The sequence below is a fragment of the Podarcis gaigeae genome (assembly GCF_964106915.1).
Source record: "Podarcis gaigeae genome assembly, chromosome: 17".
NCBI classification, from domain to species: domain Eukaryota; kingdom Metazoa; phylum Chordata; class Lepidosauria; order Squamata; family Lacertidae; genus Podarcis; species Podarcis gaigeae.
The window spans coordinates 32,539,496-32,562,692 of record NC_139694.1 but is presented as its reverse complement, the minus strand read 5'-3'; the positions used below and the strand labels follow the sequence as shown (position 1 = coordinate 32,562,692).

The 23,197-nt window shown below is 49.1% G+C and overlaps 1 protein-coding gene across 7 annotated transcripts in view; it reads left to right on the top strand.

Annotated features, from left to right (window-relative positions):
- Positions 1-3,588: 3,588 nt before the first annotated feature.
- ELAVL3 (ELAV like RNA binding protein 3) overlaps positions 3,589-23,197 on the top strand; it is an 85,189-nt gene continuing 65,580 nt past the window's right edge. For 4 of the 7 annotated variants that reach the window (XM_083719527.1, XM_083719532.1, XM_083719529.1 and 1 more), the window contains exon 1: positions 3,589-4,403. In XM_083719527.1, coding sequence (XP_083575653.1) covers positions 4,395-4,403 — 9 coding nt within the window. In that variant the 5' untranslated portion in view covers positions 3,589-4,394. The remainder of the gene's footprint in view (positions 4,404-23,197) is intronic. The other 3 variants (XM_083719530.1, XM_083719528.1, XM_083719531.1) reach the window with 2 other exon arrangements.

The window sequence follows — 23,197 nt, the reverse complement described above, 5'->3', positions numbered from 1 at the left end:
AAATTTCTGGGACACATTTGCAAACAGACGACCTCGCCTGGTGAAACACGGCAGTACCAAGGCCAATGGAAAAGTGACAAGAGGCACACAGAGAGATGAAAACACATGCATCCCCCTTGCTGAAATTAGAAATTCTGCAGTCCCTGCAATTCCACATGCTCGACTCCAGTTTGGTGAATACTTGTGTCCAGGACATTACCCAGGATCAAAATTTGGCAGCAAAATTCTGACGCTGTAAGAGAAATTAGTCAATTGGAAGATTAGGAAAGGGCTGTTAAGGACAATCCCCAAGTCTGGATGGTTCTCATGCACTCTAACAAAGTACACTGATAGGAGGGGCCATGGCACCAAGGGCATGCAGAAGATCCAGGTTCAATCCTCAGGATCTTCAGGTAGGTCAAGGAATGATCCCACCCCTCTGAGTGATGCTGCAAGTCAATATTAAGCTAGATGGATTCAATCAGTGGTATTTCCTACACTTCCATATTTTTATTGGAGTGCAGAGGTTAAGGGGCTGGGAAACCCTTGTTTCACATGGAGCCAAGAGAAGTGTATTTACACTACAGATTTCAATGGGTTCAATAGCTATTCCCTCACCATGGGGAGCCCTGGGAATGATAGTTTTGTGTGAAGGGGGTTAGCAACCCCACCAAGAAGGAAATCATCAGCATCTTCACCAAACTACAAATTTCAAGATTATTTAAGGGAAGACCAAGAAATTGCTTGAGGGTGGGCTTCTTCTGGGGGGAGCTGTCTAGGCAGGTAGGATCCTTAAGCAGTAGCTGCCCAGTCTGCCCCCCCCCCCACTTAGTTTATGGTTACCAGATTTTTTTCAATGATTCCGGGGACATTCTTTAATTATTATTTTTTAAGCTGAGTAGCAACAGGGAGTCAGTAGTGGGGATGGTGAGGCAAAAGACCCTGGGCCCAAGCACACATGCATATTGTATAAAGGTGCAAAGCTCTTCTTTCGCACCCTGTGAAAAATAAATGTGCAGAGTTTTTAAAAAACCCGCAACTCCCAAGCCTCCCCCAATCAGTCAAAACAAAGGGGGAAGGGGGCAGGAGATCTGTACCGCTGGACATCCTCAGTTCCCCTTTGGCAGTGGTGGCAGCAGGGGCAATCAGCAGCCTGGAGCCATTTTTCCTTACTGGAAGTCCCCATATGATGTGTCGCGCACAAGATACATCATATGGGGACTTCCACCAAGGAAAAATGGCGGGCACCACGGCAGCGAGCAGCTCCTGGAGCTAGCCAGAGCCAACTGCACTACAGTACCAGGCTGGCTCTGGGCTGCTGTGGGTGCCATTGCCATGTTTCCCAGGGACAGATTTGCAAATCTGGGGACATTCTGGGAACCAGGGACATCTGGTAACCCTACCTTAGTTCTAATATACCTGAATGGATTCTCAGGTGCACAACGCATCTCTGGGATACTTGCTAGAGTAGGGAAATAATAATGTTCAGGACCTCTGTGACAAAAAAAATATTCTCAGTTATATATTTTTTAAAAAACAAAGCCAAGTTCAGACTTGCCTCAGGCAAACAAACAGCTATCAGGTATGTTTCATTTAGAAGCCCTCAGTGTTGGAGAAACTGTGGGTCTCTTTATAATAGAAGGAGCTCAGTTGTTTTTTAGTTGGATGAGTAATTCTGTCTGGGGGTTTACCAAGCTGGTGCCAAGAGATCACCCAGGACACTAGAGTCTAAGTTGAACTGTACAGGAATATGACACCAATGCATATTCTTAAAAAGCCAATGCAATTCTGGGCCGCATCAATAGGAGTATAGCATCTAGATCAAGGGAAGTCATAGTGCCACTGTATTCTGCTCTGGTCAGACCTCACCTGGAGTACTGTGTCCAGTTCTGGGCACCACAGTTCAAGAAGGGCACTGACAAACTGGAACGTGTCCAGAGGAGGGCAACCAAAATGGTCAAAGGCCTGGAAACGATGCCTTATGAGGAACGGCTAAGGGAGCTGGGCATGTTTAGCCTGGAGAAGAGGAGGTTAAGGGATGATATGATAGCCATGTTCAAATAAATAAAAGGATGTCACATAGAGGAGGGAGAAAGGTTGTTTTCTGCTGCTCCAGAGAAGCGGACACGGAGCAATGGTTCCAAACTAGAAGAAGATTCCACCTAAACATTAGGAAGAACTTCCTGGCAGTAAGAGCTGTTCGACAGTGGAATTTGCTGCCAAGGTGTGTGGTGGAGTCTCCTTCTTTGGAGGTCTTTAAGCAGAGGCTTGACAACCATGTCAGGAGTGCTCTGATGGTGTTTCCTGCTTGGCAGGGGGTTGGACTCGATGGCCCTTGTGGTGTCTTCCAACTCTCTGATTCTATGATTCTACCCTGATTGGGTATGATATGCCATTAAATAACTCAGATTTGTGCACCGGGGTGTGCAACTTCCAATGTAATGCTTTTACATGCAAAATGGGCAAGCGAAAGTTCAGTTGTGAGGACAGCTATTTTTGAGTTCCCTGACCTAGCTGTGAACACTTGCTTACTCCACAGACGCCATCTTGCTGTCTGTGCCCACTGATTCTTGAATACCAGGGAATCAACTTTCAGCTTCAGATCTAAGCGTGGCTCCCTCGTGAGAGATATCTGCCCTTTCTCCCTTTGGCCAATTCAGCATGCGTGTATGGGCGCCACCTCAAAGCCCTGCAAGAGAACCGGAGTCTGGAATATACATTCTGGATTTCAGTTGGAGCAATTTCCTTTGCAACCAGAATCAGTTTACCTGGCATGGATGGCTCTTATTCCAAGTGTCCCTTGCCAATATTGCAGAGGATGTTGGAGGGTAACTAAAGAATTGTCCACCACTGCTGCAGGGATGCTGCTGTGGGGGGCAACTTGCGATCCCGTGCAGCTTCACATGGTTTGATAGTTCTGCTCCAGCACTTTCTTCATTGTTCCAAGGAAGCTAGTGTGCGTATGTGGGGGGGGGTGTCTTCTCTCTCTCTCTCTCTCTCTTAGAATCATAGAATTTCAGAGTTGGAAGGGACCCGAGGGTCATCTAGCCCAACCCGCTGCAATGTAGGGATTTTTTTTGCCCAACGTGGTGCTTGAACCCACGACCCTGAGATTAAGAGTTGCCATGCTGTACTGTCGGAGCTATGCCAGCTCTTTCCTCCTCCTTCCACCATCTCCCTTATCTCCCCCCACCCCGCTTTCTGGGGCAGGAGGCGCAGAGATTTCTCTACCACCTGTTCTATGGGCCTTCTATGGCGCCTTCCTCGCTTTATCTCCTCCCTGGGCTGGTGGGTGGTCTAAATGCCCGTCTGAACGCGCGTCTGCAACGGGCGGGGGCGGGTTCACCATCGGGAGATAAAGGAAAGGGAGAAGAAGCAAAGATTCAGAGGGGGGCGCTTCGTCTCCTCTCCTTCGCGCATTTCGTTTTGCCCATCGTTACCTCCCCACGCAGCCTCTCCACCGTGTGTGGTGGGGGGGGGGGTTCTAAGCGGAGCAGGGAGGAGCGCGCCTCCGTGATGGCTCGCCGCCGCCAGCCAATGAGCGGGGGCCCTGTCAGTCTTGGGGGGGGGGCTCATAAAAGCTTCTGGCCCGGCAGGTGGGGGGCCACTGAGGGGCTGCGCGGGCGGCGGAGCAAGCCCAGCTGCGGCGGCCGGGGCCCCCGACGGACTAGCGCCTTGCTCACGGCCAAGGACAGGCCCCGAGGGGGGGCCCGGAGAAGAGAGCGCCCGCCCATCCCCCTCTCCCCCCCCGCCAAAATCCCCGGGTGTAAATAGTCAAGGGCGTTTAAAGGACCATTGTGTGTATCTCCGCGAGTCGCTCGCCTCCCGTCCGTCCCTCCTCCGTTTCCCCCCTTTTTTAATTCCCCCCCTTAAAAAAAAATAATCCGCCCATTTCTCTCTCTCTCGTTCTACTCCCCCCCCCCTCCCGCGTTCTTTTCTTTTTCTGTTTTCTCCGCTCCGTTCTCCTCTCCTTTTAACATTCCTCGCGGCTCCCTTCTCCGGGCTAAATCCCGCTTCGACGCCCATCCTTTCTCCTTTTGCACTTCTTCCGCTCCTTCCCCGCCTCCCTTCTCCTCGGGAGGGAAGCTGTTTTTATAAAAAGAAGGGTTTTTCTTCCCTCCGCTTCTCCCCCGCCCCCGGGACAGCAATTTATCCTCGCTTCCTCCCTCCCCCCCACCTCACCCGGACGGTCCCCCCCCCTTATTTTGTATGCGCCACCGTCGCCGGGGGGTCCAACTCGCCATCGATCGGGAAGGCAAGGCGACCCCCGCCCCGCACCCGGGGCCAATCCGTTCCGACCCGCCCCACCCGAGGAGGAGGAGGAGGAGGAAGAAGAAGGGGGCGAAGAAGCCCGATTCTAGAGCCGCCCACGGAGCCGCCGCCGCTGCCCGGCAGGATCCCGGCGCGCCCTAAGCATGGTCACTGTAGGTATTTCGCGGCTCCGGCGCTCCTTTGTATGTTTCGGGGGCGGCGGCGGGCTGGATGGATGGATAAACGGGGGAAGGGGGAAATGTAGCGGAGACGGCGCTCCGGAGAGCCCTGCCCCTCCCCGCTGCTCGTTTGGGGGAGCTTTGGCCTTGAACGGGGAGGTGAAAGGGAAGGCGAAATCTCTGCCGCGGTGGCTCTCCGCGGGCGCACTCGCCCCCTTCGCCAGGGACACGCGCGCGCGCAAGGGGGGCTCTTTGGAGACTCGGGAGCCTGAAAGGATCCATACGACGCCCTTCCTTCCACCCAAAGATTGCGGGCGGGCGGAGAAGGGCTAAAGAGCGTGTTCACACGAACACACGTATCTGGATTGTGTCAGCTATAGTACATTGTGCAGGTCCGAGAGAAGGGCGAGCCTCCCTCGGGTTTTCCTTGGGGAGGGTGTGCGTATTCGAGTGCACGGCCGAAGCGGAGCTAGCTGCGTCTCGGAGGACGATGGAATCGACCATAACACATCAAAGCATCTATTATAATGGGGGGGGGGCGGTTCCTATCCGTGTGGTTGATTTTTCCCTTGGAGGGGAACGGTTATGCAGATACAACAGTCCTTTCCTGCACGCATCCATCACCGTGGAGGTCGTGCAAGAAGGGGAGAGAAGGACATTTTGCGCTCCCCCCCCCCCCGTTGCCTCCGCAGAGTGGCCCAACTTAAGCCAGATTTCTAGCTCAGCGGTTTGCAATTTTGGATGCAACCCGACGGGTTTCGAAAGATATTGCTCGTAGGAATTGGGAGGGGAGGCGGTGTCTGGGGGTTTTGTGCGCCTCGGTCGCTTCGGGGTGTGTCTCTCTCGAGCTGGCCGCGGGCAACCGTTGGTGCTTCGCGCACGTCTGGCTGCCGCCATGCAGGCGCGCGTAAGGCACGCCGCTTTCTCGGCTGGGTGGGATCGCCGCCCGCGGGCCACCTCGTGCTCGACGGGGCCGGGAAGGCGCGCGGTGGCCCTCTCCGCATGCCGCCCTCGGGCGCGCATCTCCAAGCGGCTCCTCGGAGGCGAGGAAGGAGCTGCTGCAGCCCGCTGCCTCCGCCAACGGTGCCTTGGAGAGGGGGAGGGCAAGCGGCGAAATGAAAGCGATCCGGCTTGCCACGGGACGGGCGGGGGAGCCGACGATGCCGTTGCAAGGGGGCTTCGTCTATCTAGAACCTGCATTTCTCCGCTGCTGCTGCTGCTGCCGCCGCCGCCCCTCTGCACGCAAGCGGGGGAGGGACGCGCCGCCCTCCTTGGCGCGTTGCATTTTGTTGCGCGCTTGCAAATGCCATCCTTTTGAAAAGCAGCATCGCGCTCTCCCGCCCCCCCCCCCCCAGCCTCGTCCTCTCTCCTAGAGAGACGTTCCCATCTGGGCCCCACCCCACCCACCGACCCACCCACCCCCCGCGAGCTGGAGAGCGAGTCTGCTGGCAGGGGGATTGCAGGCGAACAAAAGGAGCTGGCGGCAGCATTTCAGGGAGGGGTTTAAGTGCCTCCCCCGACGCACAATCGGCTTGTACTGAGGCTGTTGCAAATGCTGCCAGGAGGAGGAGGAGGAGGAGACGGGGTGGAAATGCGGAAAAGGGATGGAGGGGACGCGCGCGTGTCTCAGGCGGCGGGAGAATAGGGGTGTGAGATGGCGAGGTTGGGTGAGCAGTAGGGAGGAAGGTGGCAAGACCCAGCGGGCTCCGTGTGTGTGTGTGTGTGTGTGCGCGCGCGTGCAAGGGAAGCATGGCATGGGTGGGTCTGTGACCAGACTTCCCTCTGTGCAATATGCGCCTGGTTGCAGGTAGGCGGGGTGGGGGCAGATATGAGTGCCTGCTTATGCCACATTTAGGGTTTAAAAAGGCGGGGACCACCGTAAGGGGAAAACAGCCTTTGTAGATGACACAAAGCCATTTTGACCTTGTAGCGATTGCTCAGTTGTGCATTCCTGCCGTACTGCAATGTGCACCCCACCCTCTGGGAAGCATGGGCATGGAGGGAGAAAGGAGTGGGGTGTGTGTGTAGGGCTGGAGTGGTGGCTTAGATGCATGTGTGCTTTCTTTCTGTAATAGCTGTATGCACCGCATCTCACTTGTGGGTGTAAAGGCAGAAAGGGGGGTGGTAGAGAGAGAGAGAGAAAAGCCACAGGGTCAGCAATGCAGCAGAGAGAGAGAGAGATGGAGAGGAGGGGGAACTGGGTTCTTAAAGTTACAGTGCAAGAAAATGGCAGCTTGAATAGCCTTTCCCCACTCGCTCAGGCAGGTTAAAGTGTCGACTTCTGCACTAGGGAGGCTAATCTGTGCCAAGGTTGGGCACACTGTTTCTGCAGGCAGTTTAGATGGGGATCTGTGGGGCCTGGAGCAGGAGGGGGAAGGCCTTAGCTTGACGCCAGACAGGTTGAGCCACCATCCCTTATTCCTGGTGAAACTCCAGCAATCTCCACAATATGCATTACAGGGCAGAAAAGAGAGACTCATCTACAACCCTTCACACCCTGGTTTAGATTTTGAGGCATTGTGTGAGGGAAAGGGAGAGGGAGAGAGACCTGCAATAGCTACTTCTACATTTGGCTAGTGGCAGTATTGTCTTCCCAAACGTGGCACAAACGTGGTTACCAACACCATATTTAAAATAAGCAGCGCTGTTGTGATGCCTCTGTGTGGGTGTCCATGTGATGTCTAGTTATTAATTACATTTGCCCTACAAAAAACTTATGGCATCATAAATCAGTTTCCAAGACTTCTAGTTGTCTTTTGTTCCATCAGACTGTCACAGCTGCCCCCCCCCCTTGGGATTTGGCTAACAAAATCTTAAATTGGTTGGTCTTCCTCTTATGTAAGGCCATTGCTGTTTCCACTTCACAGATGGTTAAACTGAGTCTGGTTTCTGATCAGCTGATGGTGACTGGGATTTGAACCCCGAACCAAGGTCAACCATGCAGTCCATTGGAACCAATCGGCTCCTCTTGGATTTTGTGCTGTGTGTGTTGTTTTTATTTAATATGGAGCTGCATGCTCTGTGTCTTCAGTCAACCTCTGGGCGAATAATTCTATCACCTGGGCTTCCTAAGGCTGTGAGATGAAATACCGATCATGTAGAAACATAGAGTAGCAGGGTCATCTAGTGTAACCCCCCTGCAATGCAGGAACCTCAACTAAAGCATACATGACAGATGGCCACCCAACCTCTGCTTTAAAACCTCCAGGGAAAGAGCAGAACTGAAATCCTGCAGGGTGTAGCTAAAATGGCTTTGACCAGTACATGGTCTAAGCCTTGTCCTTTAAGCTGGCAAGGAGTGTGCAGTCTGCCAGTCATTCCAGAAGGCTCTGCTCTGCTCTGCTCTCTCTGTCTCTCTCTTCCTTCTTCAGCTCTTCTTTGCCACGTATGCTTTCTAAGGCTCTCCGCTACCCACCTTTAGCTGCCCACCGAAAGACCCCTTTTGGGTCTTTTCTCCCACCCGTCACCTAGGGGCACAACCCAATCCTGGATCACTTGGGATGGGAAGGAAAGGCAAAGGGAGAAGGGGAGATCACAGGAGACACAGGAAACAGCTTAGGATGTTTCAGCCTCTTTGCTGGTTCTTCCTCTGCCCAGGGCCTAATCCCTTCCCACGGCAGAAGGCCTCATCCAAAGCTTTTAGTGTGGTGCTAGCAGCCAGGGGCAGGTGGGTGGGGTGGAGCAGGAATGCCCCCGAGTAGCAAGTTCAGACAGGAAATTGGCCCTTTGGGGGTTCCATCCCTGTTTCTACGCAAGGAAGGAGCCAGCCGGCCGGCTGGGAGCCAGACCGCCTCGTTTCTGTGAGTCGTTATGCGCAGCTTGGGGAATGGGACTTAATTGTGTTGTGTGAGATGGTCGCAGCTGCTGTGCTTCACCAGTTGGCGTGGCTGAAGCCTGGCCCAGGCTCTGTAAATAAACATGCTGTTTTTCACTCCTCGCTTTCCTTGTTTCTCCACTGTCTTAAGGCGCAAGGTGGCAGCAGCCTCGCCATTCTCCCCCCCTTCCTGACCCTAGTAAATCAGGGCTACAGGCAGGGAAAGTGTGGCATTCAACGAAGTGCTCCTGTGTCGTGGGGTGGGAGAAGAACACAGCAGCTCACAGGGTGAGCTATGTCCATTAATTTCAGTGGGTCTGCTCTGGGTAAGACTTGAGCTGAATAAACTTGACATTTTCTCAGTGTTATCAAATGGCTTTGTAATTAGTAGCCAACAAATGACCTTGTCACCTGGGCTGCTTGTGGTTTATATGGCTAGACTACAACATGCCAGAAGAGCACATAATCTTGTGCAATATCTTGGATCTGGTACAATCTGCACGTTCTTGAGAAATGCACCACTGAAATCTCGGAGGGTCTTTCATATGGAAACATGGAGTTGGTATCACTGACCTGGCTGGTTATCCCAGTGTTGCTATCTTACTTCTAGATTCTAGGCTATGTCTCCTAAGGCTTCTCCTCCTAACACTTGGCAAAAACAAAGCAAAAACTACAGAAGTCTACAAAAGCAAATACTTGTTTCAGTGCAAAGTGTGCCAGTTTGGAATTTATTTGTGTGTGTGAAATTTGCACACTGAACCTGGATACTTGGTGCATAGTATGGATGGATCTGATTATCAGGTGAGGAACCTGTGGCCTTCTGGATGTTGTTGGACTCTGACTCCCATCATCCACAGCCAGTATGGCTAGCAACTAGGGATGATGGGAGTAGTAATCCAACATTTGGAGGGGTTCTTTAGCAGTGTCCCCCATCTTCTGATTAAGACCATCAGGAGTCCACAGGTGACCTAGGCAAGTCGCTTGGAGACAGGAAGGCAGCGCACACTCCAGGATTAATTTTAACACATCACCTGTAATCAGCATTCGAAATTTGGCAGGTGCATTTTGCACCTGCCTGTCAACCACTTGCGACCAAGTTCAGGCGCCAGGATGCTGCCTGACATCACCATCTGGAGGTGCGTTCCTGAGGATCCTTGGATCTTGACTGTTTTCACACACTAGCAACACATCCTGTAGAATTCCTTTATTTTATCTGCATAATCAGAACCGAAAAGTCATAATGGAAAAAATATGACCTTTGAGCTGTCCGGCCCCCAAATGGCAACTAGGCACTCTGTTTTGGCAAATGTAACCTGGTTTAAGTAACCATTTGGCACCTAGTTTATATATCTGAGTTTTGTAGCACTGTCTGCAGTACTGGGGAAACCTCCTTGGTGACATTACAATGCATTTTAGGGTCCACACCCCTTGGATTGCCTAGTGTGCCATTGGGTTTTAAGCGTTCCTTGTTTCCCCATAGCCTACCACCTTGAGCTTTTGGGGTTGGCACTGCAGCAACCTAATATATTTGCTGGTCTTCCACCCTTACAACATCTTGACGATGTTCCACATCCACTAAAAAATATCCACACCTAATAAGGACCCCATGATCATGTGCAGAGATTATGTTCTCTGTGCTTTCTTGAGACATTATTGTGGTTGCCATTAGCTGTTTTGTGTGGTGCATTTTTAATTTTTTTTGTCTTAGGGAGAATGATGTGCCTGTGATTTTCACCTCTCCTTGGGGCAGCTGGTCTTTAATTCAGTTCTTCATGCTCTCTAGTTGTTTCATGCAAGCCCAGGGTGGTGTTTTGGGGCCATTTTTCAGTTGGCTTTTGATTATCATCTTCTCCTGTCTCATATTTCCAGTGGTTGTGATGGTTCTTGGCAGATGCAGTTTTCTGAGGGTTGTCTTGTTAATTCCAGTCCTGGAGCTAGAGTCGCAATAGACCATGTAGTCTGGATTGGCCACTCTGTAACTAAACCAAATCCAACAGATGCCCCATTCAGCCTCTCCTTGAAAGGTTTCTACAATTTTTGTAGAAATATGACACAGAATACTACAAAGCACTGTGCTTTATATGCTCAATAATATTATAGGCAGCTGGTTCCATTATGCACTAGGAAGTTCCCCCCATTGTGTCTGTGTGTCTTCTAAAGCTACCTGCTTATAGGTACTCCATGAATAAATTGCAGCCCTTTGTGTTTTGGCATCATTGTCTTGGTGGCTGAAAAGGGCACTTGTTTCTTCTGGCCTTTGGTTGCTATTCTGGGCTTACATATGCATGGACTTGCAGGACTTGCAGTTGTTTCTAGTTAGTCTTTTCCCGTAACTCATCATCTTGCTGTGCCCCTGTTCCAATTGTGCCCCAGAACACATTCCTTTTTGGGGGCAGCTGCCAGGAACTCTTGCAGAAGGGATGCCCTTGCTAACTTTTGTTTGGTGGGATTTCCCTGCAACTTCAAGCCATTCACTCCTCTTGCACCTGGATGCATCACTGCTTGTTCCTTCCCTTCCTTGTCGGTTTTCTAAAGTCCGACTCAAAGCACTCTGGCCCTGCCGTTGGGCTGCCATGTTCCATGGCTTTCAGTCACAACTCATTAAGTTCTGTCCCAGAACATTTCAGATTCAGCACCATGAAAGCTCAGATTCTCAGAATGAAACAAATGACGTGAAGATCAAGTTGCTCACATGTGTCTATTTTGCATAATAGGATCTGTGCTCAGGATTTTGGTGTTCAGGATTTATATATGATGCCGAGCAGGGGAACAGAAAGCATGAAGGACATAGAGGGCATCAGGACTACGCAACGGATGGACTGATTGATACCCAACCCTGACTGCTGGAAACTCATTCCACCTTTGGCTTCAGATGTTTAGTTTAACTGGATCCTGCCCACATGGTTTTAAGTGAAAACCTAGAGCCATATTTGCTGCATTAAAAACAAAATCTGTGGCAACTTAAAGATAAAAAGAATCAAGAAGGATTATCTTTTTATAGACGAGAGCTGGGGAGGGCAATAAAGGAAATCTGGATCTTCTGATGGATCACTGGATGATTTGCAGCAGAACGACTGGCAAGAGTTTCTGACTCTTAATTGTTAAATAGCAACAACAAAATGGCATCCCTCCAGCCTTCTAAAGTAGGCCAATCCCCTAAGCTGCAGTAACTCACTCCGGTACAGATTTGTATGTTTATGTGCAGATCATCTCAATGCTTGGGTCCCAATAGACCCTTCCCCTGACCTACCATGTTCAGCTGGTTGGGCCCTCACCAGCGAGCCACTATTTTGCAACTGGCTCTGGTTGGTTCTCCTTAGGATTTGAATAAAAACAACAACAAAGTAGAGCCCACAAGCCTGAAGCCTGCCCTTACCCTGGGCTTGGAGGCAGTTTAACCAGATGCACAAAGTGTTCTGTACTCCAAGCAAGCACAACACTTTTTATCAGGTTGGCCTCTCATAGCCCCTGAAAGCGGATGCCACAATAAACCCGTGGGTCTTTCAGAGTCTCTTCCAGGGCTTAACTCTCAGGTAAGCGTGCATGGGATCGTAGCCAGAGACTCAAACCTTCAGATTCCAGAAATGTAGGCTTATACCTTATTGTTCATCGTGACCCCAGTTTGACCCAAGAGTTTATTTTGCCCCCCTTGGGGGCTTTGGAGATCGTTAGTGAGGGTGATGAGAGAGCTGCTTTCGAGAGCCCCATCCCACCCAGTGCAACGGCCATAATGCTCATGGTGCTGTACGGATGCATCGTTGGGCAGTTGCACTACTAAGTTGGCGATGGACGCTGACTGGGGTTCCTGAGGCGTAGCTGGAAACCGTCTCCCCCCTGCAGCCCCTCCTTCATTTTAAAACCCACTCAATGGGCACCGTCGGACTGAGCAAGGCAGCTGGGCCTTATCACGCAGGGAGCATCGCGGCCTGGCCTCACAGCACCCTGAATGCTCAATTTCACGCTGTGCATGAAATATTCAGTGCTTGCTGCCATGTTTGCGTGAGAGGGAACAGGCGCACCGTTTCTCCTCCCCCACCGCTGTGCCTTCTGCCTATCCATTATTCAGCGGCTTTCATCAGGTCCCTTGGCCCTGCCTCACAGACAGGCAGAAAGGGGGGGGGTCTCCTCCTTTCTGCCCTCAAATCTCTTCCCTTTTCTCCTCCCCCACCTACCGCCCCCAGCTGTTCCATCACAGTGGCTTCCCTTGTGCTTTCAGCAACGACCAGCAATCTAAAGGGCAAGCGACCTGGCCAATTCTGGTGACCAGGGCTCCTCGGTTGTGTCCTGAGGGAAGAGAGCGGGGGGTCTAAGGGGATGCTTGGAAGCAGTGGGCAAGGAGGCGGGCACTGGCAGGAGCGAGGCTGGGGGCCAGAACTCCTCTGAGTTCTGCTGCCAGCTCTAGGAGGAGAGGAGAGGAAAGGAAAGAGCACTGCTTGTTATATAACTGCTGCAAAGCTCCACTGGACAAATCGAAATGACTCAGCAGCTTGCCTTCTGCTGTCTTCTCTGAACAGTAAGGAAACACGGGTATCTGCTCCAAATCGCAACCCAAGTGTTGACAGATGTGCAAGCGATGGCGGTCGCTATCCCCTGCATGTGGGTGCAGTCCATTTAATGGCGATGCTCTTACATTCTTGCTCCTCGTACATTCGCTCTACCTTTGTTGTGCTCCAAGGACATCAGGGCAGGCGGTATATATATAATCCTCCTCCTTTTATATAAGAGGCGGTATATATATAATCCTCCTACCTTGTAAAATAGGTAGGCTGTAAAATAGGTAGGCTGAGATGGAGCCTGGCCCAAGGTCATTTGCTGAGGTTGGAGGTCAAATGGGAATGAACCCAGCACTCTCCTGTCTCGGGTCCAGTACATTATCTGATTGATGGATTATGTGTGTGGGTGAGCTCTCTTCTGTGCTGAAGGACAGTTCCCTATTGGCCCTGCATAGCTTCCAGTTCTTAGAGAAGAAGCACATGGATGCTACACAATTCCATATGCCTCATTTCTATAGGATTTGTTAGGCACCATACCTCAGCACACACTTGTGCATCATTGTTGCATTACAAGATGTTTATGTACCCCAAGGTTGTGATTTTGTGTGTTAACCTGACAGACTGTCAGTTGTGATGTCCAGTCTCTTCATATCGATCCAGGCATGCGCCAAATCCAGTTCTACTGACCCCAGAATTGCTAGGCTTTGAAACTTTTCAGTGGTGAGAGCACTTCCTGATCTGTCAATAAAAAAAGCAAGAAGTGGGTGGTGTGGAAAAGGAAGGTTCTGATCCGAGAGGTACTAATCTTTGCTCAGAATGTGAGAGTAATGAGGTGTCCATTTGCATTTCCTGTAGTCAAATCCAGGTATCCACAAAGCAGCACATAGAATCAGAAGCAGCATTTAGTGCACATGTGGCTGAAACTTCACAATGCATTGCAGACTCTGCATTTTTTTCTAGCACAGTATCGGAGGCTTCCAGCAACTAACCTTATGCAGCCAAATAAGCCTAGGCCTTAATGATCCCTTTGCTGCTGTGAACAAGCAGCGTGTGGGGGTGTGCCCACCAAAATCTGCATGCCGCACAATTTGTGCTTCTTAAAAAAATTAAGTTCAGTGAAAGTCTTCCGCTTTCTGCTATGATGACGACATACGTGTTGTCTGCTAATACGTCACAAGAAAATTGCAAGGTGTCTTCTTTTTGGTTTTAAATACTTAAAAATATGCAGTGTGTTGACAGATGATTAAGTGGGCATTGCTTTTCCAGTCACTTGAAAGGGGTTTAATTGCTCCCAACCAGTTAATTGGTTTATTGTTGCAGACCTACTGAGAGCATATTTAGAAGTTAAAAAGGCTTGGCTGAGCGGAAGCCCTTCAGTCAAGCTAGGGACCTGACCGACACTCTACCGAAATCCCTGTCCAGCAGCTGAAATGCTAGTCAGTGCTCTTACCAGTCTAAAGTTTCTCAGATGGAGCAGATCTATGGGCTGCTGGTTGCATTATAATTTCATATTGCAGACCTTTGCTCATGAACAAAGTTAGTGCACAATCTAATGCTGAGCATGGCATTAAGCTTTCCTAGAGAGAGTGTGTTTTGCATGTCATTTTCTCAAATTATAATCTCAGAGCCATATTCATGTATGCACACATGTGCTTTGTAAGGTGAGATTGATAGGTCCGCCCTCCCCCCAGTGTATGTATGCTTGGAAAATAGATCCTTGCTTCTGCTTTCAGATACTTGTGCTGGTCTGGAAGAGAAGATTTACATAGCTATTTCCCCTTAACAAAATGCAGACAGCCTTCCCTCTTTTTTTGTGCCGCTTGTGTAATAATATTGAACTTTCCAAAGGGCAGCACAGTGGAAGGACGGAAAGGCAAACAATACTATATAGAATTTATTTGAGAAAGTTACCTCCTGTGCAGATGCGATGAGCAAAAATCTGTTTACTATATAGATTTAAAGACTCTGGATTAGTGAAGATCCCAGGAACCATATGTGAGTGGGTGTCTACTCCCCCATTTTATGCTATGCTACAAGGAAATGGTCCACCCAGTTTGACACCTCTGTTCCCATATTGCTCAAACTTCCTCCCCCAGGATAGGTGGGGGGGGGGAAGGGAAGTTGGGTTTCCCTCCCTTAAAGAACTTGGGAGTACGAAGGGAAGGGGAGGGAATGTAGCTGCCATGACTAGGACTGTAGACCCTATGTTCAGCTTCTGATCATTAATAATAACAATAATAATATAACCTTGCCCATCTGGCTGGGTTTCCCCAGCCACTCTAGGCAGCTTGCAGCACATAAAAAAATTGTAAAACAATACAGGGTTGCCTTCAGATGTCTTCTAAAAAGTCAGATTGTTGTTTATTTCCTTGACATCTGATGGGAGGGTGTTCCACAGGGTGGGCGCCACTACCGAGAAGGCCCTCTGCCTGGTTCCCTATAATCTCACTTCTCGTGGTGAGAGAACCGCTAGAAGGCCCTCAGAGCCGGACCTCAGTATCCAGGTTTAATGATGGGGGTGGAGATGCTCCTTCAGGTATACTGGGCCAAGGTCAGTTGACTGGGCACAATTGGGAATCAATCAAGGGATCTGACCAGATATGACAGCAAGGAATACATTTCTGTAAGCTTCTATAAATCATTTTTCAGACCTTCTGCAACCTCCTGGTTACTTAATCCAGGGCCCGAGAGCTAAGACTTCAGTGGGTCTGAACAGAATCCTTTGGGTTGGCCAATTCATTGGGAACAGTGAGGCTTTGGGGTTTCATGAAATGAAAGCAAGTAATTTAATTTATTACTGTATTTATTTACTACTGCAGAGGGGTAAAGGCAGCGGCTGGTTATCCTTCTTTAGTGCTGAAATGACTTGAGCAGCCTCTTTAGTAATACCTGTTTTGACAAGGAGGCAGTATCACCATTCATTTCCCCATCTTTGGCGGCAAATTATCTTAAACTGTTCCTGAGGATCCTGAAGCAGCACAGAGTTCACTGAGCAGAGCTGTTTGTGGAGGAAGGGGGAAAATAATCTGGTGGTTTTTTTTCTACCTCTTTGGGCCTGTGGTGGTTTAATACTCATGGACAGTGCAAAACTTGACTCTTGTTTCCAGCAGGAAGATTTTGAAAATGGCTCTTTTTCCGAAGACTGCTGATCCATTTTTAAAAATCCTAATTGGTTGCCAACCAATTAAGGTTTTTTAAAATGGATCAGCGGTCTATTTTTTGAACCGATGAATAGATTTAAATACATTTGCACACTGGAAAACCTCCTTGGATTGTGGAGGAAGCGCGACAGCATCTCAACTGCGAGATCTTATAATTTAGCTAACAATAGCCGCCAGCCATCGTCAGAAGGAAAATCCATCTTTCTTATTTTCCTCTTCACCAAAATTGAAGAACGCAGAAGACCCTCCTCACATTAATCCATTGTGGGATTACCTGGCCTATAGAGATCACAGTCTCATTATTAATGATGATGCTTCTTGTGCTTTAAAAGACCCATGAGAATTCCTGCTGGTCATTCCAAACCTAAGAATTAGCACTGAGGGTCAAACTGCAGGTCAGAAATGGACATCATAAAAGTGTGCGTTTGCAATGAGCCACCATGTTTCAGTTGCAGAAAGCAAGCCCTGGAAGATCCCAATCCAGGCTAGCACCACCCTATGAGGAGAGGAGATGGATTTCCTTCCCATGCCATTTTCCTGCTGAGCATCACCTCACCAGTACAGTGGTACCTCGGGTTACAGACGCTTCAGGTTACAGACTCCGCTAACCCAGAAACAGTACCTCGGGTTAAGAACTCTGCTTCAGGATGAGAACAGAAATAGTGCAGTGGCGGCGCGGCGGCAGTGGGAGGCCCCATTAGCTAAAGTAGTACCTCAGATTCAGAACAGTTTCAGGTTAAGAACGGATCTCCAGAACAAATTAAGTTATTAACCCGAGGTACCACTGTACTTCGATTTGCCCCCAGAAGTTCTCTTTGTAGTTAACAGCAGTGTCAGGGCAATTGTGGTGATGGTGTATGCTGAGGGGCAGGGGAGACATAGCGTGGTCCTAATGCACATCCGGGCCCCATAGCAGGTTCCTTTGGAGGAAATAATGGTTGCAGCACCACAGCGTAAAGCAGTGGTGCCAACTTGAACAAAATACAGTGGTACATCAGGTTAAGTACTTAATTCGTTCCGGAGGTCCGTTCTTAACCTGAAACTGTTCTTAACCTGAAGCACCACTTTAGCTAATGGGGCCTCTCACTGCTGCCATGCCACCGAAACTCTATTTCTGTTCTTATCCTGAAGCAAAGTTCTTAACCTGAAGCACTATTTCTGGGCTGGCAGAGTATGTAACCTGAAGCATAATGTAACCTGAAGCGTATGTAACCTGAGGTGCCACTGTATTGGGGAAGCCTTCCCCTGACAGAAATCAAGGCAGGCCGGAGCCAAGCAAGCACAGCCCTTGGGGTGAGGCCTTTCTGGGCCCAGCAGACGCTGAACCACCTTTCTTCCTCGCCTGGCTCCAGACATGAGAGGCAGCACTGCTCAGGCTGGGGCTGGTGCTGAGAGGCTGAGCCAGGGGTCTCACTGGTGGACAACGGCAAGCCCAGCCTGCGAACACTCCCTTCTCTCCACTCCTGGACACCAGCAAGAATCCAAGTCCCCTTCATGGCAGGGGGCTTGCGAGGCGCTTGGGTCCAGGCTGAGTCCGTCAGAGGAGAGGAAGGAAGGAGCCCCGGGAGAAAGGGAGAAGGGTAGGCAATTGGGGGCCTTACCCGTGCTATCATGCCGCAGCGGTGGAGAAGGAGGCTGAGGCAGCTTGGCACAGTCAATTTGGGGTGGGGTGCCCCCCAAATATTTGGGGGGGCAGTGGAGGGGTCTGGGTTCCTTAGAGTTGATGCCCATACTTTAAAGCAGGCATAGGCAAACTCAGCCCTCCAGATGTTTTAGGACTACAACTTCCATCATCCCTAGCTAACAGGACCAGTGGTCAGGGATGATGGGAACTGCAGTCTCAAAAACATCTGGAGGGCCAAGTTAGCCTATGCCTGCTCTAAAGCATACGTTTAACATATTGGTTAGTTTGGCTTTGAAATAACATAAAATAATAATAATAATAATAATAATAATAATAATAATACACTGCCCATCTGGCTGGGTTTCCCCAGCCACTCTGGGCAGCTCCCAACAGAATATTAAAAACCCGATAAACCATCAAACATTAAAAATTTCCCTAAACAGACCTGCCTTCAGATGTCTTCTAAAAGTCAGATCGTTGTTTATTTCCTTGACATCTGATGGGAGGGGGTTGGCTTCTCGCAGCGAGGGAACCACCAGAAGGCCCTTGGCACTGGACCTCAGTGTCTGGGCAGAACGATAGGGGTGGAGACACTCCTTCAGGTATACTGGGCCGAGGCCGTTTAGGGCTTTAAAGGTCAGCACCAACACTTTGAATTGTGCTCGGAAAAGTACTGGGAGCTAGTGAAGGTCTTTCAGGACTTGTGTTATATGGTCTCGGCAGCCACTCTGAAACAGTAGGCCACTTTTGAAAGTGGTGAAGAGCTGGTTCTAACTTCTCATGTTGTAGTTGGGTACCAACAGCACCCATCAAGTGCTCATTATTGTAGAGTTGGAAGGGATCCCAGTGGTCATTTAATACAACACTCTGTAGGAATCACAGTTAAGGAATCCCTCACAGATGGCCATCCAACCTCTGCTTAAAAACCTCCAAGGAAGGAGGTCCACTACCTTCCAAGGGAGTCCATCCCACAGTCCTAGAAAGTTCTTCCTGATGTTTAGTTGGAATCTCTTTTCTTGTAACTTGAATCCATTGATCCGTCTTCTACCCTCCAGAGCAGGAGAAAACAAGTGTTGAAGGTTCTGCATATGTAAAAATTGCTTCATGGCCCCTTATAGTACTAAGAAGCTTCTCCACACTCCCTGCATAGCCTCTAAGTACTATATTGAGGCATTTACCAAATTATAATGGGATGTGCTCATTATAGGTAGTCCTTGTGTGCAACGTGTAAAATGAGATTTGGCTTAATCTCATGTCTGTTTGAATTTGTTTTGCATCAGTTGTCCAGTAAGATGTATTCAAGGGCTTGCAAGGCTGCTCATGAACTATACACTACAAGGAGGGATTTAGCCCAACGGGATGAGCATGAATGTGGAGGATCTTCCCTCTCCACTTTATACTGGAATAGTTTTGACTAAACTTATTTGACTAAGTTTCAGGTAGTGCTTACAGTACACTTGGTAGCTGAAGGCCAAAGCACTTAAACATCCCAGCAAAATCGAAAAGGATAAGGGCAGAATACCTGAGCCAAGCAGAGGAAGTTCAAGGTAAAAGATTCCTAATTTGCAAGAGCCATTTGGCAATGGAACACAACTTTTTAGGGAGGCCATGGAATGTATTTTGAAGCTTTTAAAAGATGCTGACTTGGTCTTGAAGTTGTTTCCATCTTGCATAGTTTAGGAGGCTGTGGTTTAGGAGGCCACATTTCAAGGCGTCATTTTGAAGTGGCTTGGACCTGCACATGAATGGCAAGAAGCCACTAGCTCCAGGTTAACATGCTTGGGGAGACTTGACTCTTGTCCCGTTGCTAAAAGCAGTGCAGCCATTCTTTGATTTCCCTAGTGTTAATTGTAGCCCGGAAAGCACTGGAGGAGGAGAGGAATCATTGCGAAAGTGCTGCAGTTATTAGCGCATCCACGCTGCAGCCTCCAAACACGGCAAGACAGGCATGTGTGCAAGTGTGAAAATCATACAAACATTTTTTAAATGCAGTTTTTGCATTTAGAGTCTGAGTCATATCAGGGATTGAGGGTGTGGGAAATGAATTGAGGATTAAATCTGTAGGTGTAAATCTGAACCTTCTATCCCATGTGTGTGGGAGAAGTATTAAAGCAAAGTAAAGCCTTTTTAGCAGAGTAAAAACACTTGGAAGTTTTGAGAATGAACCACGTTTTTGTAAGATAAACAGAAAAAGGATTTACTTACATTTCAGTGCAGGCAGCAAATACAGCAGTGTGCAGAAAAATACTTCTGAGTTACAGTAAAATAATATGCATTTGTGATTTTGGCTGCAAACCCCAAAGGGGAAAGTTTTCTCAGTTAGAGGGCTGAGCTGGGTGATCCTTTGACAAAGGTGTGACTGACTCAGCCAGGAAAAGATGGTTTGTGTTTCACAGACAGGCATCCCGATTCTCAAACCAGAGATAATTGGAGGTTGGTAATTAGTTCCAATCTACATTTAGGCTGCAGCAGCTGGTATCTTCTTTTGTCACCTATTGAACTGACTAGGGCAGAGAGAAACATGGCTGTTGTATTCCACTGAAGCACATGGAACGAGTCTAAGATTCATGACAGAAGCAGGCATTACACCCCAGTTTCATTGACACACTCTGCTTTGAGGTGCCACTCAAAGGTTGTCGTCTCCAAGCAACTATTAGGTTGTGCGGTTCGACAAGGGAGCAAGCCTGATATAGCCCCAGGTTCTTCCTGCCTTGCTGGAATAAGTGTTGGATCCTTTTCAAATGGAAATGGAGGAACTTAGGTTGTGTACACATTGCTGGCTTGAAATGCAGCTAGGTTACTCTCTTAATTTGAACCAAAGCTGGCTTGGGGAGAAATGCAGAGGGTGGAATTCAACATAGCAGTAAGTAGGGTACTTCCCCACTCTCCTCCCCACACGCCTCCTAAACCTGTCCTGGGGTATTCCCCTAACCCTCCAGAGCAGTTTTAATGGTTACCCAGGGTGGGGACAAAGGCCCTTTGATTGAGCAGGCCTCGTTTTGCTTGCACAACAACTTAGTTGAACCCACCCTGAATTTCCAAAGAAAACAAAGTACAGTGGACCCTTGAGTTATGTACCACTCTGGATACGTAAATTTTGGGTTGCGAACACGGCAGAAGTGTATACTTCCGGGTTTCACCCTGCGCACATGCTCAGAAGCACTCTATCACGCCGTTCGTGCGCACAGAAGCGGCACCTCCAGTTATGGACTTTTAAGGTTAAGTACGGACCCCCGAAATGAATTTAATTCATATCTGGAGGGTCCACTGTAAGAAATTCCTCTGTGTCCCCACCAGCTTGGTGTTCTTTTGTCCTAATCATGGCACTAATATCCCCACATATTCCAGTCGCACAAATCATGTCCCTATCCATGGCAGCATTGGTTTGAAAGTCCCACAAAGAATGCAGTCATGTGCTGAAGCTTCCTTGTTTTCTGAAGATTGTTGTTTTCTGAAGCTTCATTTGTACAAACAGAGAGACTGGAACAAACGTGCTGGTCCTAAATAATGTGTGGAAAGTGGCAAAACGTTTCTGAAGTGGTTCAACCGGTGGGCTTCTGTCACAGAAATAGGTTGGGAAGGGAGTGGTGGAATGACTGGCTTTGCAGTAACAAAAACTGTGTTTATAATATCATGAAAGCTTTCCCCCATGTTTCCCATGAAGACTTTTAGGTGGTAGGCGGTCAAGTTGTTGAGTCAACACAGGCCCCTTCCTGGCTTTAACCTCTGTGCTGTCGCGATTTCCAGGATGCGATTCCAGGGGGACTGCTTAGGGGTGTGTTGCCACCTCAGTCTCACAGACAATGCTCTCCGCATAGATTATTCCTTGGGAGTGCAGCTGTTATTCTCTGCCCAGCTCATGGGCTTGGGAAGGGACCACAGCTCAGTGATACAGCACATGCAGAAAGCTCCAGTTTTGATCCCTAACATCTCCAGTGACAATTATCAGGTAAGGAGGGAGAGGAGAGAAACCTCTTCCTGAGTTCCTGGAGAACTGATGCCAGTCAGAGGAGGCAGTATTTGGACTAGATACAGCTACCTATGCTCACAGTGGGTCCTTGCCTACTGAACAGGTGGTAAAAACACGCAGGAGTTGGTAGAAAGTAGAGTACAGCGGTACCTTGGTTCTCGAACGGCTTGGCTCCCAAGCAAATTGGCTCCTGAACTCCGCTAACCTGGAAGTGAGTGTTGCAGTTTGCGAACGTTTTTCGGAAGCCGAACATTTGATGTGGCTTCCAATTGAGTTCAGGAAGCTCCTGCAGCCAATCGGAAGCCGTGCCTTGGTTTTCGAATGGTTCCGGGAGTCGAATGGACTCCTGGAACGGATTAAGTTCGACAAGCAAGGTACCACTGTACTAGCAAGTTTCCGGGGGGCTACTTACTCCCTAAGGACACGAGTGGTGCTGTGGGTTAAACCACAGAGCCTAGGACTTGCCACGGTTCCAATCTCCGCGAAGGGGTGAGCTCAGTCGCTGCTCCTGCCAACCTAGCAATTCGAAAGCAAATCAAAGTGCAAGTAGATAAATAGGTACCGCTCCGGCGGGAAGGTAAACGGCGTTTTCGTGCGCTTCTCTGGTTCACCAGAAGCGGCTTAGTCATGCTGGCCACATGACCTGGAAGCTGTACGCCGGCTCCCTCGGCCAATAAAGTGAGATGAGCGCTGCAACCCCAGAGTCGGCCACGACTGGACCTAATGGTCAGGGGTCCCTTTACCTTTTTACTTACTCCCTAGTGGAATGTGTGATGTTAGGGGGAAAGGTAGTACCTCTGCTGGGGGACACACTGTGCTCCTTCTGGGGTAGGTTGTCCACCTTTGGTTCCCAGCCTGCCCATTTTGGAGAAGGAAAACTCTGGTCCTAAACTTCCACTGGCTTGTGGGATGTCTTTGGGAGAAGAAAAGCTTAAAGAGTAAACCCTACACAAATCTGGAGTGGAGTCTCTAAGATGGTTGGATAGCAGCTTGTACACCACCTTCCAGCAAAGGCCAAGAGGAGAGACTTGTCTTCTGGGCAGCCCAGGACCTCCACGCGCACTGGCCCGTCTTGCGCCCTGGAGAGGTCACTTTGGTGCTGCTAACACAGTGATTTGACTTCATCCCCAGAGGCCCACTCCAGTGTCTCTCAAGACAGACGGATGCCAACAACGTATCCCCTACTTGGTTGCTGGAACAGAAGCAGCAGTGGGCCTTGCAGAGTTCTTTGGGAGCTAGACTATGTCATGCTATTCACACTTTATTAAAAAGCCTATTTAAATTGGCTTCTTTTAATCTGAAGAAAAGGGAAACATGGGCCCCTAATTTGGAACGTGCTGTTGATGGTACCTTCTTGGCTTGACGTACTTGCTACTAGGGTGCCTTAAAGGAACAGGACAATTTTCAGCAGGAAGATGGCAAATGTGGTCCCCATTCAGATTGGGAGTTTGCTCCCGATCAGCTTGTCTTCAAAATGCAAGTGTCCTGTTTAGATTTTCTTTTTAATTTATTTTAAAATTAATGTAATGTGGTATTCCCTTCAATATTTTTCAGGAGGAGTGCATTGTCAGGGTCATTTAACACAGACTGGTTGTTTAAGAGGATTAGACAGATTCTTAGAGGATAATGCTCTATTGTTGACATTGGAATAGTAGTAATGGCTAGTAGCTTCTACATACCAGTTGCTGGAAACCATACGAGTGAAGGATCCTCTTGAACTCAGATT